The sequence below is a fragment of the Pyrus communis genome, chromosome 15 (genome assembly GCF_963583255.1).
Source record: "Pyrus communis chromosome 15, drPyrComm1.1, whole genome shotgun sequence".
Taxonomy (NCBI): Eukaryota; Viridiplantae; Streptophyta; class Magnoliopsida; order Rosales; family Rosaceae; genus Pyrus; species Pyrus communis.
The window spans coordinates 22,866,318-22,883,878 of record NC_084817.1 but is presented as its reverse complement, the minus strand read 5'-3'; the positions used below and the strand labels follow the sequence as shown (position 1 = coordinate 22,883,878).

The 17,561-nt window shown below is 37.4% G+C and overlaps 4 protein-coding genes across 4 annotated transcripts; 2 read left to right on the top strand and 2 right to left on the bottom strand.

Annotated features, from left to right (window-relative positions):
- Positions 1–458: 458 nt before the first annotated feature.
- On the bottom strand, positions 459–5,615 carry LOC137717302 (uncharacterized protein At1g10890-like). Its single transcript, XM_068456612.1, is given in 5 exon segments — positions 459–858; positions 1,347–1,566; positions 3,551–3,654; positions 3,657–3,801; positions 4,862–5,615. Coding segments are annotated over 5 exon segments (876 nt in total). The 5' UTR covers positions 5,005–5,615; the 3' UTR covers positions 459–594.
- Positions 5,616–5,627: 12 nt separating this feature from the next.
- Positions 5,628–9,150, top strand: LOC137717303 (uncharacterized). Its single transcript, XM_068456613.1, has 5 exons — positions 5,628–6,120; positions 6,202–6,260; positions 6,412–6,461; positions 8,384–8,526; positions 8,636–9,150. Exons 1-5 carry the CDS (start codon positions 6,101–6,103, stop codon positions 8,838–8,840), a joined length of 477 nt encoding a protein of 158 aa, XP_068312714.1. The 5' UTR covers positions 5,628–6,100; the 3' UTR covers positions 8,841–9,150.
- A 1,338-nt stretch (positions 9,151–10,488) lies between these two features.
- Positions 10,489–11,222, bottom strand: LOC137718532 (uncharacterized). The gene has a single exon (XM_068458084.1). The coding sequence runs from the start codon at positions 11,112–11,114 to the stop codon at positions 10,671–10,673; it is 444 nt and encodes a 147-aa protein (XP_068314185.1). The 5' UTR covers positions 11,115–11,222; the 3' UTR covers positions 10,489–10,670.
- A 2,546-nt stretch (positions 11,223–13,768) lies between these two features.
- Positions 13,769–17,533, top strand: LOC137717557 (transmembrane emp24 domain-containing protein p24delta3-like). Its single transcript, XM_068456955.1, has 4 exons — positions 13,769–14,132; positions 15,389–15,601; positions 17,049–17,125; positions 17,223–17,533. The coding sequence occupies exons 1-4, from the start codon at positions 13,920–13,922 to the stop codon at positions 17,365–17,367; spliced, it is 648 nt and encodes a 215-aa protein (XP_068313056.1). The 5' UTR covers positions 13,769–13,919; the 3' UTR covers positions 17,368–17,533.
- Positions 17,534–17,561: the final 28 nt, after the last annotated feature.

The following is a 17,561-nucleotide window of genomic DNA, read 5'->3' as shown; positions in this document are numbered from 1 at the left end:
AATAAAAGTAGGTCAGAGGTTTCTTAATATTAAAGAATAAAAACGGATTTCAATCCTTTTCCAATTCAGAGAAATACAAACTTTTTTATGTCCTCATAACATGAGCCGGTATACCACATTATAACTATTAACACGTGTGGTATCATCTCGTGTTCCACGCACCAACAAATCTCTCCCCACTCGCAAGGGAAAGTGGCCAAATCTTTAAAAACCACAGACGCTACAGGTATGCAATCAACTGCCGAGTGGTGACTGACTACAAATCAAACAATTAAGTGTGTTGCGGTGCTGAAGAACATAGGGGAATACATTTGGATGAAATCATGAAAGGGGGATTGGAATCGCTCACGTTCGAAAACAAAAACCCCACAAACAACATTGCAACTGGTTGCCGGATAAGCCTAGCGGAGTTCCTGGCAATCTAAAATAATAAACGATGAATACCACAACTTTGACAGTTGGAGAATTGATCACATTAGAACACCAAAAACTGTAATGACCAAAAATATTCTTAGGTTACAAGTACAAGCGCGGCAATCAAGTCAGGGACGGACATGGTCAAAAGGAACCGAGCGGAGTTCCACAAAAAATACACTATTTGGATCCAAGTGCAAATGACAATTTTGGCCGGGCTTTGTTCTTACCTAACAATTTCATTTGGTTCAACTGTGCTTCATCCTCCTCTTGCTTCTTCCTTCGCAACACCTCTTCGTTTTGTCTCTGGAGTTCTTCCAGCTCCCTGTATCTCTCCTCCCTCCGCTGCTGCTCCAAAGCCTCCCTTCTTTTAGCTTCTTCCACTGTCCTCTGGTTCTCTTCAAGCATCCCTTCCAGCTCTTCTTTTTCTCTTCCAGCTTGTTCCTGTAGGACACACAAAACACACATAACTTACTTTGATTGTTCCACTAGTATAGAGGGAGGAAAAGCAGGTGCAGCCTAAAAATATCATCCCATCTGGAATTGTGATTGTTTAAAATAATTACACAGCCAAGCAATGCTATGTCTAGGTCTTAGATGCTCGCCGCCCCCAATATCTAGGTCTTCCAGCAACAGCACTCTTTGTAGATGAATAATACACACTTACGGTAATGATTTACTATTATCTTAACGACAGTTATTGTGTGTACTTATACCATATCTGCTATTTTACTTTTTCCCAAACAGAGTAATTGTTCCTAACAGTAATAACTATAAAGACGAATGGTAACAATAACAACAATTGTATTTTCAAGAAAACAGAAGATGTGCATCCAACAATCCCGAATGGTAAAAGCAAACCATGACTCATAAGTGTGCCCCTGTAACGAGAAAATGAGATTTCGGAGGCAACATGGTAGCCTAAATAGTACCTCCTTACGCCTAGCCTCAATCAGAGCTGCTTCCTTTTCTTTCTCAAGTTGCTCTGCCACTTCAGTAAGGAGCTTCTTCCGTCCTTCCTCCAACTGCCTCTGTATTTCCACTTTAATCTCATCAGAGTTTAAGCTCTCCTCAACCTTCCTACAAATTGCTTCTTCCACTCTCCTTGAAGTCTCTTCTTCAAGCAGTTTCAATTCTGCTTCCTGTTGCCGCCTGAGAGTACAAGCAAAAAAGTTAAGCAATAAAGTGGTCTCTAACATAAAGAGCGAAACTGCCACCTGAGTACATATAAAATGCCAATTAATGTATACTGATTCCTTTTTTTACCCCGCCCCTTCTTTCTCGTCATTATCTGACTGAATAAATAGCAAACTAACCTTCATGAGGACAACGGTACTATAGTTATGCTTATACTTTTTTAAGGCATACCTCTAATGTATTCTGATCCAAACAAATGAGTTTCAAAACAGGTGAACAGTAGATAAACGATGCACCCATTTTGATCATCAAATATACAAGTCGAACTAAAGCAGTATCATCCTTCAGAAATCCCGCGGAGGAGAATGTCAAGTAAACCTGCTGCATTTTTAAAGCTAATTATCGAGTTACTTCAAATTTGAATTAAATGCATTCTTGACATATGATAAGACTATAGTTTTACAATACATGGCCCAGGTGCAGTGCGCCTTGAGTGTGATAAGCACTAAAGCTATAACAAGACATTGGAAAACATTCACATGACAGAAACGGCAGTTCAAGACTGATGGAGAACTACGGTTGCCAAATGGCAAAATGGAGTAAGATCAGAAGTCAACAAAGTCCAAACCTTAAGGAACAGACAGTGTATTAAATGATTTGGTAAACAAAAGTTAACCAGGACTTTCCACCAACACTCAACCCAACTGTTGCGTGGCTCAGCTTCTTAAGTTAGACACAACAGGTACTTCTAAAGGATCTCCAAATACTAAGGTCTACCACATGGTTGGTTTTGTTCACCAAATTAACTGACTATATATTTCTGGATACTCCAAAAACGAAATTAAGCAGGAAGATGATAGATAGTATCCTGAAGAAGCATATGCCTCGAAGAGTAACTGAAAGTAAACAGGCTATAACCAATGATTTGTGGATGTGACAATAAGTATCTTGTGTTGACAGGACAAAGTGTGCTCTAACACTTCCACTCATCAAATTTACACAAGAGGTGCATTTTTTCTTGATAAACCACTAAATTCTGTACATATCTTATTGATTAGCTTTCACATAACCAGACCACCTCAGCCCAATTGTAATCCCCATCGGACTACAATTGTGTAGAGAAGTACGTTTCTACTCAACCTAGTCCCAACATTCTTAAAAGGCCTTTGACTGCATTACTTACCGTCATAAGAACATTAATAATAGTTAGATTCAGAATAGCTACCTCTGGGATCAACTGCATACAATCTGGAAGTCTAACTCAATTTCATATTATTAACTTCTGAAATCAAGAAATAACTGCAACCAAACTGAGGGATTCTCAGAATAAATTTAGACGAATTCCAACTCACATTGGAAATCCAGTGGAATAATCTTTAGAGGTTAGCTGATGAAGAAATCCATAGCAAGGTCTAACAAACATGCTCAAACACAAATTTTCCTTTCTTTAAACACAATTGCAAGCCTCATATCACTGCATAGTATCGTAGAGCATTGGATTTTGATACCTCTTCAGTATTGTGGTTTTGGAGATTTGGTTCACACTCCACTATTGAAGCTGACATTCCTTACAAATTTAAAAAAGTTGTGTGCATCTCAATTTTGCATACATAAACAGCAGCCATACTTAATTTAATTTTCCGAGAAAGTACTGTATAAAACTTAAATGTTAACAAACAAGCATGTTCCACAGAGATGTCTAGTAGGCTAATTCAAACATGAACCCGAGGTTCTTTCCCTTATGTTAATTACACTATCGTTTCAATGAACTAAACACAATAGTAAGCATCCAAAACAAGTACAGTAATTTTCAGGAGGGCTACTATTCATGTAGAAATCAAAACTCATGAATTTGTGGGTAACAATGAAAACAGTCCCACATTGTAAGCGCATTAGTCAGGAAAGAATTAAAACTGTTAGTCTACTCTAAAGATGAACTTAAAAAAGATCATAAAAAAACTGATATCATAAAAGAACTGATGTTAAGTGATTGTTATACCTTTTCTTCTCTTCTTCTTCTTCTTCTTCCTTTCTCAATTTCTCGCTGGCATTTTTCTGCTCCAACAATCCAAGACTTGAACTGGAGAATGACTTTTACGGCGTCTTGGGGTTGGAGAACGACTTTTATGACATCTTGGGATTGGAGAACGACTTTTATGACATCTTGGGATTGGAGAACGACTTTTACGATGTCTTGGAGTCGGAGAACGATTTCTTTGGTGCTTAGGGGTAATTGAACGACTTTTCCGTCTGTATACTAAAAACATTGCTATTAGCAACGGCAATTAAAACTGGACACGACTACACATAATCAATAACTATCAAGTCAGTCCACCATGTAGCACAAAATATATAGAAACATGTACGGTTACCTCATACATTGTTAAGTATAACCTTTGTGTGCTCCATCTTTTATCACATGAAGAAGCAAAGGTCACAATCGAGCAACAAAAGGAAATCCAACAACAACCATCACCTGCTCACTTCCCATTTGACAGGAAGCATCTGAATTCTTTTAAATTCTTAGGAAGAGCATGCAACCTTATATCACTCTGGGAACTCTATATTTTAATCCATAATTTCATACTAGACTCTTATCCAATTATTTATAAAGAATCAAGAACCAATGTATTTTTTCCAAAGGTCGCATGTCCATCAATGTTAGATCCAAAATGAGCCAATCATCAGATTTTATGACAACGTCAGCAATTCTTTGTCATTAGCATGACAGCAACAAAACCTACAAACCACAACTGTTGTTGAAGATGGGAAAAGAAAACTCAGAACAGAAAATATCAAAGTATACCAAGCCCAGGCAACGGTCAAATATTAGCAATTAGCATCCAGAATATGGACTCAAAGCGATATTTCATGAGAATGGCCCTTTTAGCTGTGACCTCAACATCAACATAATAGGTTCCAGGTAAACTTGAATGCACATATTCATTTTCTATAAAAACAGATTTACAAGACTTCATGATTGGGAAATGAAACAATGTTCTAAACAAAACTAATCCAAGTGTTCCAAGCGAAAAAATCTGACAGCCATTACCAAATTCCTTGGTCAGATATCTAACAAATTACATACATCTGTCTCTTGTAACATGCAAGTCTACAAGTAAATAGCATTCCCACTGGACATAAAAATGTACCACCAGACCTAAAAAGAAGGATAAGAAGATGCGTACATTAAATTCAAACATTATGTAAACCAAATCACATCAGCGATATGCGACACTTCAATCTTTCCAGCAATTGATTGAGAATCAGTTAAATTATCACAATAAAGCCGGAATATTAACTGGATCACCTGCTATAAGAATACAAGGAATATGGAGACCGGCTTCTGTCTCTGCGGCTTCTCCTGCTAGACCTATACCCCACTGGAGATGGCAAACGCCTTCGCCTATAAGAAGGTGATCTTGATTGTGACCGTGCCAAGTCACGAGGCATCCTTCCACCTCAACTTAAAGACTACTAGGAATATTTCTTAGAATGAAACTTGTACACTAACAACAATTTTTCCTACTTTGCCCTATAAAAACCAAAACAAATCAATCATTAACCGTTCGTTTGCAGCTGAGAATCTGTCAAATGATCAATTAAGCAATAAAAACAACAATTCTTAACAGTTTGGTTGCAGCTGAGAAACAGGCAGAAAATCTAATGAATATACAAAATTTGTCATGTAAATAATTAAGCAGACTGCTGAAAATACAGCAGATCAAAATTAATAACGACCCCAAGCCAACAAGGCTCCCGCTTTGCGAGGGTCGGGGGAACATAGACTGACCTTGTTTGCAAAGAGGCTGTTTCCACAAAAACCACAAATCAATAAGCATAAATTAAACAATGGTGTCTGATTTTTAAGGGCTAATTAGGAACTGAATAATCAGCGAAGAACAATCCAGTAAATCATACATAATTAATAAATAAAAATTGAATATTCTACTGACAATTTAATCGCCGAGAAACTGCAAAATTAACCATCTCCATGGAACTAAAAAAATAAAAAAAAATAAAAATCGGTTTGTTCATTGATTTTGTGATGGGGAAAAATTAGAAATATACCTGTGAAGCACAGAGCACAGCAGATGGTACCTACGACAAGAGAGCAATCAGGGAGATCGGAAACCGCCGAGCTCCGCCTTGAACGAAACCCTAACTCCTAACAGAGGCAGTATTGTAATTTGGTGCGACAGACGGACGGACGGAGATTTTGATAAATTTGGTATTTTGAGAAAATGTTGGGCCTCGGATGAAAATACGAAAGACGGAGAGGGCTTTTTCTAAAAATATACTCATACAATTTAAAATAAATAATAATAAAACATGACAAACCATAAACCCCTGCGCACCACCACCACCTCCTAAATCCGCAGCCCCGCCGCATCAACATTCAGGGTCCCATCACGGTCGCCAACCATCGCAGCACCACCACCACCCCAACTACCACACCTCCACCCATCTAACCTTCCCCTCTACACGATCTCTCTTTCTTTCTGTATATCTCTCTTTCGCTCTCTACCAAAGCTCGAAAGTTTGAGTGATGGGGAAGCCAGGTTCACGGTAAGACCTTATCACCATGCAGCGCAACCCATTCTCTCTCTCTCTCTCTCTCTCTCTCTGAGTTTTAATTTATGGGTGCAGATCAGAATCGTCGACCAAAGCCGACCGCAAGTTCGAAAAGAAGCTCGAATTTTATGCTAGTAAGTTTGGATTTTCTGTGTCTCTCGAAAATGAATCGTATCAGTAAATATCAATACAGATTTTGATCCCCAATTAGTTTCTCTCTGAAGGATGATTGCTCTTCGATATATAGCTTTTCCGAAAATTTAATTTTGTCAATGAACAATGCAGAGGTTAGAGATGCAGTTTCTTCCTTGGGTGCACAGAAGACTATTGTTAAGGTGAGGATCTCCAATTCATCAACTTTCGCTTTGTTTGACGAAATACCAATGCTTTTCCGGTATTATCACCGGAGTTTTTGTGCTACATAATTTTTCTTGGTAGTTTAGATATGTCATTTGATGAGGTGATATTGGAGGAGGTCTGCAATAGCGGAAGATGTATTTGAGTTTTTAGACTTCAGAGCAATTAATTGGCGGTGACATAATGTTTAATGTTCATGGTTTTCCGGTTGGTTGCTTTGAGCTCATTTTTAGGTATTGGTTGTTTGTCTATGGTATTCTCAATCAAATTTGAGGCTATGTTGATGTGGAGGATTAGACTATAAGAAATTGGAATAGTTAAATGACTGGATTTTCTGTGCAATCAAGGAAGAGTATGAAATGTTGTGTTTTTATATGGAGGATTAAAATGGATTAATCATAAGAGGTTGATGACTAAATCATATCCGTACCAATCCCACCATTTTAAGGCAATTAATGGGGAAACGCTTTAGGCATCAACCTCTTAGGAATATTCCATCGTAATCCTCCATGTTAGACTACCGCATCCACGTTCTTCCTTGATACACACATGAAATCTAGTCAGTTAGCTATACCACATCCATATTCCTCCTTGATTGCACATGAAATCTAGTCATTTAGCTAGTCTAATCTAGTTCTCATTTCCAACATGGCATGAGAGGAATATTTTTCGTTGTATTTTTTGTTATTATTTGTGAGAGTGGGAGAGAATGTGAGTTATCAACACTGGTGGTTACTCGTGGTGTGGGTGTGGATGTTGGTGTGGGTTGATCAAGATCATTGAGTGAAACAGAATGAGAAGCTACACTGTGAAAATAGACATAGGATGTGTTTATTTAACAATGCTTCATGGAGAGGGGCACAAAAGTAATTACATAGGAAGTTCCTTTCAAGTTTGGAGGGAGAGAGACAGTAATCAAAAGTCATGTTTGTTGTCCATTATCAAAACCTGGGTCTGGGAAGTTTAAAACTTCGCAGCTTTATTTGGCCTCCCACTCATGGAACCTGAGCGAGTTTCAGCCCTATTTGTAGTGGACAAAAAGATGAGTAACATTTTTGATTAATCAAGGATTGGCAAGAGGGGACTAGTGACAGGGACTCTTCCGAGTTCTCTTGGGATCGAAGGGGTGATCACCCATTTGGCATCAACACATATCAAGTTGCGAGAAAGCATCCTTAGTACCTTACACCATCTATTGATGGGTGACAATGAAGGTGCAGGAGGGTTGCTGACTTTGCACATGTTCTCTTTGGTTTCAAACAAAAGTATGGAAACACCTAAGCTCTTCTGCAAAAACTAGGTTCTTTCACAAGAATGGGGTTTAGCAACAAACAAAAAAGAATACACATTAGTGGGGTCTTGCATTTCGTTTTCCTGGGCAACTTAAAGCTTAGTACGGACTGCATATTGGGGCCAGACAAGGGATGATAGGATGTCTTCTGGCCTATTTTCAGTGTACAGGGATTTTGATCCCATTTTTAAAGGTTCAAAATGGGCCCAACGAAAACCCAACACCGAGCCGCTTCGTACGGCTTATAAGAGTTGAAACCGTTCCCAATCTTTAAACCTGCAACTTGTGTAAACTGATGAGGAAAAAGTTACCACAGCAGTGATTTTGAAAACCGTGGTTGCTCTATATGAACTTGAAGTAGCTTAAGGCAGGAAAAGGGCAGTACTAAATTTCTAGAAATTCTGGATTTTTCTCTTCAAATATTCCCCCGCCCCAAACAAAATGCTGTATCAAACTTCGACTTGGCATTTTGTTTGTTGCGATAACAATTGTTTTCTGGATTTTTTTTTATTCTGTATGTTACTGCTATAACTTGAACCCTTATCATTATGTTTTAGTGTTCTTTTACAATGCGTTGTATGGTAATGAGTTAACTTTATTTTTTACCAGAAGAAGAAACTACGTAGTCGACAGAAGAAACTGAAAGCATATGATCTCTCTTCTTTCTCAGAATTCCTTCCGGAGTTGAAGGAAAAGCGACCCACACCTGCTTCGGAGTTCAAGATAAATTGTAAATCGAAGAAAAAGCTAGTGTAAGTTTTCCAGTTCCTTTGATTCTAAATCCGGTTGCATTCTTTACTTTTCATTTTCACATTCTCCAACGGAATTTCAGTTAAGTAATAATGGTTTCCATTTCATCAGATTGAAGGAAGGAAAGCAGTTGACTACAGTTCTCAATCATCCCACTTTCAAGTCGAATCCCCTAGCTGCCATTCATCAACACTTGCAGAGTACTCAGCCAGTCGTAGATGTCAAGCCAGAGAGAAGGAAAAACAGAAGTGGAAGCAAGAAGAGGAAAGAAAATAAATCTAAGGCGTCAATCGGACCCCAAGCTATGGATATGTGAGTTGATATTCAGACCCTCATCGATCCAACCTTCCTGACTCTGACTCAGTTTTGTCTATACATCGTCGCGAATGTTACAATGCTCAAATTTTGAATTCGCAATTTTGTTAGTCTTGCTGGAACTTGTAACAGATTCTATATTTCAACACAACAACCTGAACCATATGTTAATTGTGAGCATGTATTTAATCGGCATGTACTTTAGACCGGCCAGACGAGTCAATAAAATTGTCTTTAGACCGGCCCGATGAGATCTTCGTGTGACATAAGATATACTTTCATGTTTCAAATACCATCTTGAATTGGTTCTGGAAATGGTGTGCTAAATTTTGCTTAGCTGTTTATTTACCAGGCAATGAGGCTATTGTTAATTTTGAAGAAAGAAATTTGCTTTATTTCCCTAATTAGCCAATTCAGGATTCAGGTTGATCATTTTAAATTAATTGGATGCTGGAATGAAATCAATTGGTGAGGGGAAAAAAGAAGTAACACTATAGAAAAATATATTTGAAATTTGGATAAAAGTCAAAATTTTTAGTTGACGTGCATCAATTCTCTTGTTTGGATTCATAAACATAGAAATTTAAGATTTCCGCGTGAAAAAATACTCTGAATTTGAGACTTCAAATTCTCAAGTTTAAATTTCATAAAAAGGCAGTTTTTTCTAAATGTTTTATGAATGGAAAGTTTACAAATAAAGTATATAAAAAAATAAATTAAAAAAAAACTCAACCATGAATGACCACTACCACCACCACCATCATCATCATCACGACTGCTGCCACCACCACATATCAATGTTTCCCCGCTGCTACGGCCGCCACTACGACCGCCACTACCCAATCTACCCATCTTCATCACCGTTGCCACCATCACCCACCATTATTACCGCCGTCTCTGGCACCACTACTAACACATTTCCTAACTACTATCTCTCATTTATATGTTACTAACTCTATACACACATTAAACATTAAACTCTGTATCTAACCAAACAATAAATTTTACAAATTTTTAAAAAATAAAATTTCGTAATTTCAATTTCCTTCATTTTAAATTTCCTTAGCAATTTTAAATTTGCTAGTACATACATATATACGCAGTATAAAATAATTTATTCAGACTCAATTATTGATGTCAAAGCAGTCGACAATGAACAACAACCCACATCCCACCATCAACGGCTACCCCCGTTTGCTGCTTCTCTTTCTCCAAATAAGAATTAAAAATTAAACGACTTAGCTGTGACTGTAACATTCCGGCTCAATAATATGATGATAGGGTAATTGATCCTTTATTATAGTGATAAAAAGATATTAAATTCTGGCAGGACGAAGTAGGTTCAAATTTTACCTATGATGAATCTAATCTACCAAAATTATATCGTTTAATAAAAAATAATAATATCTGTGTAAGTTTTTATTTACTTACATAATATTACAAGATCAAAACACCACGAAACAAAAAACTCGTTTTACGCAAGTTGGTCTCCAAACAAAAACTTTCCTCTTGGAAAGATTGTTCCTTTACGCCATGATCTTTTTCTGACCGTCCACCCAAGTTACAATTAGATATCGTTTCTAAAAAGAACACAAAAAAAAAAATAAGGAATTTATATGCGATTGATATGATTCATGCATCCTGAACAAAAACAATATTTCAGAAGGTATTATTTTATTCTCAACTGTATTTTGTAGAAGATTATGATCCTTAATTCCAAAACGCCTCATTCTTTTACACTGACATGGCCCAAATCCCAGTTTTCACATATGAAGATTAAGCAAATACAAAGGCAGTAATTATACTTAGAATCCAATTAATACATGATTAATTAAGAAGGGTGAACCTTCTTAGCAGAAATGCCCTTCCAAGCCGATTTCATTGAAGCAGTAGCAGAGTTGAGTGCAGCCTCAATATACCTCTTGGCAGCAACAGTTGCTGCATTCTCCACCAACATCCCCATCCTCCTAGCCCCTTCCGCCGTTGCCTCCAGTTTGTCCAATTCCGCTTTCGACATGCGTTCCATCTCCTCCTCGAAGCGTCTGAACTCGTCCATGGCGCTCTCCATCACCGAGTCCATGTAGTCCTCCGCTTCCTGCATGGCACTCTCAGCTTCTTCCAACTCTTGTTGCATTTCGAGCTCGACTGCTGCCCACGAGTTGTAGGCTTCGAGCTCGAACAGCTTCATGAGGTCCTCGATCGTCGAGGGGTCGAAGGTTTTGTCTTGCAAGGCTTGGTTGGAGAGGAAGCTGAATTGGGCAATGAGACCTTCCATGTTGTTGTTGCTATTGTTGGTAACTTGGTGTTGTGGGAGGAAGAATATTATGGTAGATTTAGCTTTAAGATTAGTCTATGGTGGGTAAGATAATGGAGGGAGGCTACTTTAGCCACTTAAAATATTTTTATATAAAAGTAGACCTACCTTCAACTTTATGTCAACTCATGGAGTCATGGGTGAGGTCAAGTGCATGATGAGACAAGCATGGCCAAAATAATCTGAAATGGATCATCTCCGATCCCTTCTATCAAATCTTATCAATCAAGAAATTCAGATCTTTGAAATTTGATCTAATGATTAAAGTTATTATAATTTTTAAACGAATCCCTATTTTTAGCTGTTGGATCAAATTTCAAAAACTCATATTTGTTGATTGCTAGGATTTTGTGAAAATGATCCAGAGAGGATCCCTTTTCCAAAATAATCTAGAGCGCATTGGTTGAACCGGATTATTTATGATTGGATTAACTTTAGAGGCTAAGTTAAATTGGCTTAACTTGAACTAAGCAGAATAAAAATAGTAAGAAATGTGCTATCTACACACTCTATTTTACTTCACCTTTGATAATTTATGTCTATTGATCTTCTTCAATTCATCCGATCCGACAACCAAAAATAAAAAATGTGTGTAAGAAGTAAAATGAGGTATGTGTATATCACATTCTAAAAGTAAAGTGTTTGATACAATATTGAATTAGGTTAGCCCTTTTTTTTTTTTTTTTTTGTCCATTTTGCAATGGAACTAAACTTTATAATTTGCCTCTGAATCCAGACGGCCTTTGCGGATGAACTCGATGAGCATCAGTCGGATCGGATCGAGGTGAATCGGATCGAGACTGAGCAGAAAGAGAAGAAAGCGAGGAGAAAGAGGAGGAGGAGGGGGAAGGGGAATTGGCGAGGGTGAAACAACATCGTTTTGGGTTCTCACCCGCCCCCCGGGGGGGATGTTTAATCCCATTAAACTTAGTTTTTACATGGAATAAACACGGATCTACGCTAATAAGTAGTCCAGTTAAAATTCAATCAAAGTTAGCGAGGTCAAACAAGGATAGGGATGTGATTTACACTCTTTTTAGCTTTTTACATATATTTTTTGTTTTTGATTATTGATATTGATTAATCAAACAACAACAATGGCTGGAATTAAACAAGAGTACATGATAAACTAAGAGTCTTTTTAGCTTTTTACATATTTTTTTTGTTTTTGATTATTGATATGGATTAATCAAACGAAAGCAATGGCTGGAATTAAACAAGAGGCCATGATAAACTAAGAGTGCATGATAAACTAATTGAGTAAACTGTCGATTTATCCCCTGATCTTTCACCTAGTTTTCGATTTTCCCCTTGAACTTTTCTATTGGAACCAATTAAGGACTCAAACTAATTTTTTTTAGCCGATTTGCCCCCGTTAGTTTTTCATATATTCCATTCATATTTCTGTTAAGTGAGATCATGTGCACAACATGTGAGGGTAGTTAAGTCATTTCACTCTTAAAAATGATTAAAAAAACTAAAAATAAATAAAAAAACAAAATTTTCCCTCTATTTTTTCCCACTAATTCATATCCTCAATTTTATTGTTCCCTCTCTTTCCTATGCATGAGAAATGACATATGGTGTTATTATCTTCATAAGTAGCTAAGTTAGTCTTTTTCTTGAAGCATGTACTACAAATGTAGCCAAGTTATATACCTCATAACTAGCTAAGTTATATACCTTGTGGATGGTAAAATCTCTTACGTTTTCCAACTTCTTAAGGATCATTTTGTGGAATTGTATTGGGATTATTATGACATTATGAAAATTCTTACGTTTTCCAACTTCTTAAGGATCATTCATGCTTGTCTGGGCTGCACATCACCATTTGACTTCTTTCCTTTTCTTTTTTGAACAAACACAATTTGACATATATGTAAAATAAACGTATGCTAAACTGTGATTTGTATGTCTCACTAGAAATTCTTGATCCAAATTCGTTGAGCAATGAATTTTCAATCGGATATAGTGATCTAAAGCATCTTAATTTTTTTCAACAAAAATATAATACGTTCTTTTCATTATGATCCATGAAAGTTGAATCTAACCTCTCGATTGTGAAGAGTGATCATCCAGGTTAGACAGGTTATTGTGGAGAGTGATTATGCTCTTGCTATCGCTGCTATCAATAACTACTATTGGGATTTGTTCGAGTTTGGTTTACTAGCAGAGGATGCCAGGCAAGTGGCGGAGTTGCTTTCTCCGGTCCATTTTGTGCACGTGCCAAGAACATGTAATGGGGTTACCCATAAATTCGTTACGTTTGCCAGTTCTATTGGCAATGAATTTGTATGGTTAAAGGACCCTTCTGATCTCATTCAGGATCTCCTCAGCCAGGAGTTGATGTAGTGCATTTTCTTTCAATAAAATATCGAGTTTTGTTATAAAAATAATAAAAATAAATAAAAACCCTCTCAATTGTAAATGCAAAAGAATATCATTAGACAGTAATTAACATGACAATATCAATTAAAGATCGTAAAAGCCACAGTCTCCCACGCCCAAAAAACAGCCTTGGGCCCAAAACCAAGACAAGTCGCATAAATCAGGCCCAGTCGTCGCCAACAGATCTGAGAATTCACAAAACCCAGTTCCTTCCTTCCTGCGTGAAAAAGTCGACGCAGGGGAAAAACCATCTTCGGTTGCTGGGTATCCGTATCTCCTCCGTTTCGGAAACGAAGGAAGCACACAACGTCGTCGTTTGGGGGAGAAACAGAGAGAAGAGAGAGAAACAGAGAGGAGAGAGAAAGCAGAGGAGTTGCGATGGCGACGAGGAGGAGTTGGAGTGGGAGTGCGGTTGCTGCTGCCATCTTGTTGATCCTGTGCGTGGTACGGACTGGCCAAGCCATCTGGGTGACGTTACCTGCCTCCGGCACGAAATGTGTCTCGGATGAAATCCAGAACAACGTCGTCGTTTTGGCCGATTACGTCGTCATTCCCGATGATCACTCCCAGACCCCCACCATCGCCGCCAAGGTCTGCTCCAATTCGCTCCTTTTTGCCCCTTTCCTTTAATTCGTAATCGATTTTAATTTTTTCTAATTTTTATTGCAATTAGGCAAATACATATATTAGCAGAAAACCCAGTAGTTAGTTTATCGGATTTTCTGCCGTTTGGGTAAATTTTAAGAAGAAAAGAGGATCTAAATTGTGAAGTTTGGATCTTTGTATCCTGCTTGGATGTTTTTCTTACTAAAATTTGTTGATCTGTAGATTTTCATGTATGCCTGAACTCCTCTTAATTAAGAGTATAATAAACGAAACTCCTGCTGTAAATTGCAAAAGGAGAAACAAATTATAAGTTTTTTTTTTTAACAAAAAAATAAAAAATAAAAATAATTACTTTGATGGTTCTCGGTCATTTGACTTGTATATTATGGGCTCATTCGGTGCCTAGGATTGGATTACTCGTAAAATTCATGCTATCTGGAAGTTTAAGGTGAATGGTTTCTTATTTTGAGGGGATTAGAAGGGATTAGACATGAAGGAAACTTAACCCGTCGAATCCTACCATTTTGTGGGATTGGAAAGGAGTTTCCTTAATGAGTAATGTATCTTCTTCCTTCAAGTTACACAATTTCTTCATTCCTTCCTTTAGTATTCGACGGGATCTTGGTTTCCACTTTGATGTTTTGTTGCTTGTCAAACCTTTTTTTAATGTGGTCAGACTCAGCCCTTTACCAAGGAGTTTCTAGGCTGTAGAACAAAATGGGGTTTCTTTCACTCTCAAGGCCGTTGATTTGATCTGCGGCTGCAGAGTCACATCGACACCTTTAGCTGGGGTATAGCAATAATTACGTCTGTTAACAATCAGACCATCGGTTATCTTACCAGTTTCTAGTCAATGCAAAGGTGGTCTGTCCTCTGTATTGGGAATTTTTCAATATTAACATTTATTTGATTTTCTTCTCTAAAGTTCTAATTGTAGCACTTGGAAAAAAGGTATATCATTTCTACAACCTCAAATTCTTGGACAGGATTCAAACTTGTAACTTGATGTCTGAGGAGAATTTAAGTGAATTTATGAACGAAGTTTCTGTTTCAAGTTAATTGAGCATTATATTTTTCATTATGATAACTCCTTTGGATCTTAAAGGAAACAGTACCGGAAAATTGCAAATGGAGTTCTAATACATTGACAAGTGCTCTACCGTCTTGGATAATTATCTTTTCGTCTTAGATTTCCTTTTGCTTTCTTAGCACTTTTCATAGTACTTCTTGCTCTTCTTTAGGTGACATCACCGTATGGGAACAATCTTCATCAAAAGGCGAACGCAACACACGGTCAGTTTGCATTCACAACTCATGAGGCTGGAAATTACTTGGCATGTTTTTGGGTTGATGGTAACAATCCTGGAGGTGGAGGGGTAAGTGTCAACCTTGACTGGAAAACTGGAATTGCAGCTAAGGATTGGGAATCAGTAGCAAGAAAAGAGAAAATTGAGGTAAGCACTGCCATAATATTTGTCGTTCGTTTTTTCTATTGTTTTTATTAATGGTAACATTGTTTTATCCCAGGGACATAGACATGAACTGAGTATCATGTTTAAAGGTTTTTAAAATTTGGTGTCTGAAATAATATTAGAAATGAATTGGTGAGTTGAAAGTTGTTGGTACATGTGACTGCATATCTGCTTTCTGCCAATTAATAATCCTGATATGGATTCATCAAGTCAAGTGCACAGCCTTCACTCCAATGTGGTGGTTGAGTTAATTATAAACGTTATACAATTCTTTAAATATGTTCTTTGATTGCATCAGCATATACTCGCCTAGTTTTGATGAAGTGGCATGACTTTTTTGCCTTTTTGAAAAATCCTATTTATTGATCATGTTCGCAGTTCAGAAAACCATTTCATTAATATTAGAAGTTTTGTGACATTTGAACTTGATAGCTTGAAGGTAGGAAGAAAGGAGTAAACTTTAGTATTATACACGCAAACTTTCATGTGCAACCTGATGCACATTCACGTGTTTTAGGGTATTTGATGCAGTAACTACAGCTTGATTAAACAAGCAATAGCCTCTTTGGAATCCCAAGACTAAGCTCGTTGGCCCAAATTTAAAAATAAGGCTTTTTCGGTCTAAGGAGAAATGCCCATGGTAGTTCAAGAATCAGAATATAAAATATGATGATTAATAATTAATTCAAGTTTAATTCAGAGTCTTTAGCGGATCAATTGTTATTAGGAAGTCTTTAAAGTTTCTTGGGTCTTTTGTGATTAATGAGTACAACAACAAAGCCTTATCCCACTAAGTGAGGCCGGCTGTACGAATCCTAGAACTCCACTGCGCTCGGTTTTGCGACAAATCTTCCGTTAGCACCAAGTTCTCCATGTCTTTTCTTAAAGTATTTTTCCAAGTCTTCCTCTACCCTTTTTTGCCCAGAGCCTCTATGTCGTAATCACATTTTCTAACTGGAGCCTATATTTAATGAGTCCTTAGGATTAAAAAGCTTGGAATATATGAAAATTGTGTATTGTTCAAGGCTTGGTGCCTTGTTATGTCTTGTATCCTCTGCATTCTCCAAGACCATTAGCTGCGTGTTGATGCATCATACAGTTATTATTATACTTACAGTGATTCAGCAAATGATCTAGTTCTGTCTGCAGACCTTTTTTACTTTTTATTCTGCCCTCTCTACTATACATACTTTATGTTGTATATATGTTGGACCTAAGATTATAACCTTGCCATGGCATATAAGCTAGTACAATCCTCGTCGGTTCAAACATTGACTCCTCAAGGTTAGATACGTCGTATTTGTTAGACTTTCTTGAACATGCAACAGTACGTGAAATTTCATTAACACGACTAAACTAAAACGTACTCAATTGTGTCGGATATTGAATAGCCACCACTAACATGGACTGACATTTCCTTCATATGTAGGGTCTTGAACTTGAGCTGCGAAAACTCGAAGGAGCAGTTGACGCCATCCATGAGAATCTACTTTACCTCAAGGGCAGGTAGGGTTTACATACCTAATAGGAATGCATTCAACATTTCCTGTACTGTCTTTCTGCTGTAATTTATTCGTTGTTTCTGTTTTCGATGGATGCTCAGAGAATCAGAGATGAGGGACGTGAGTGAAAGAACAAATGCCCGGGTTGCGTGGTTTAGCATGATGTCGTTGGCTGTCTGCATTATTGTTTCGACCCTTCAGTTATGGCACTTGAAGCATTTTTTCCAAAAGAAGAAGCTTATTTAAGTGATGTTACTCCAGTTTTTTTGTAGATGAAAAAAGATATCGAGAAAGAAAAATTTGAATGTCATGTAATGTAAACTACGACTTCACATACTCTCGGTTTTCTGGCTTTCCTTTCCGAAAGAGAACTGTGAAATGCAACAAAACAGTAATAGATTTTAGATGTGAACCACGGCTATCTCGAACAACTTATTTTG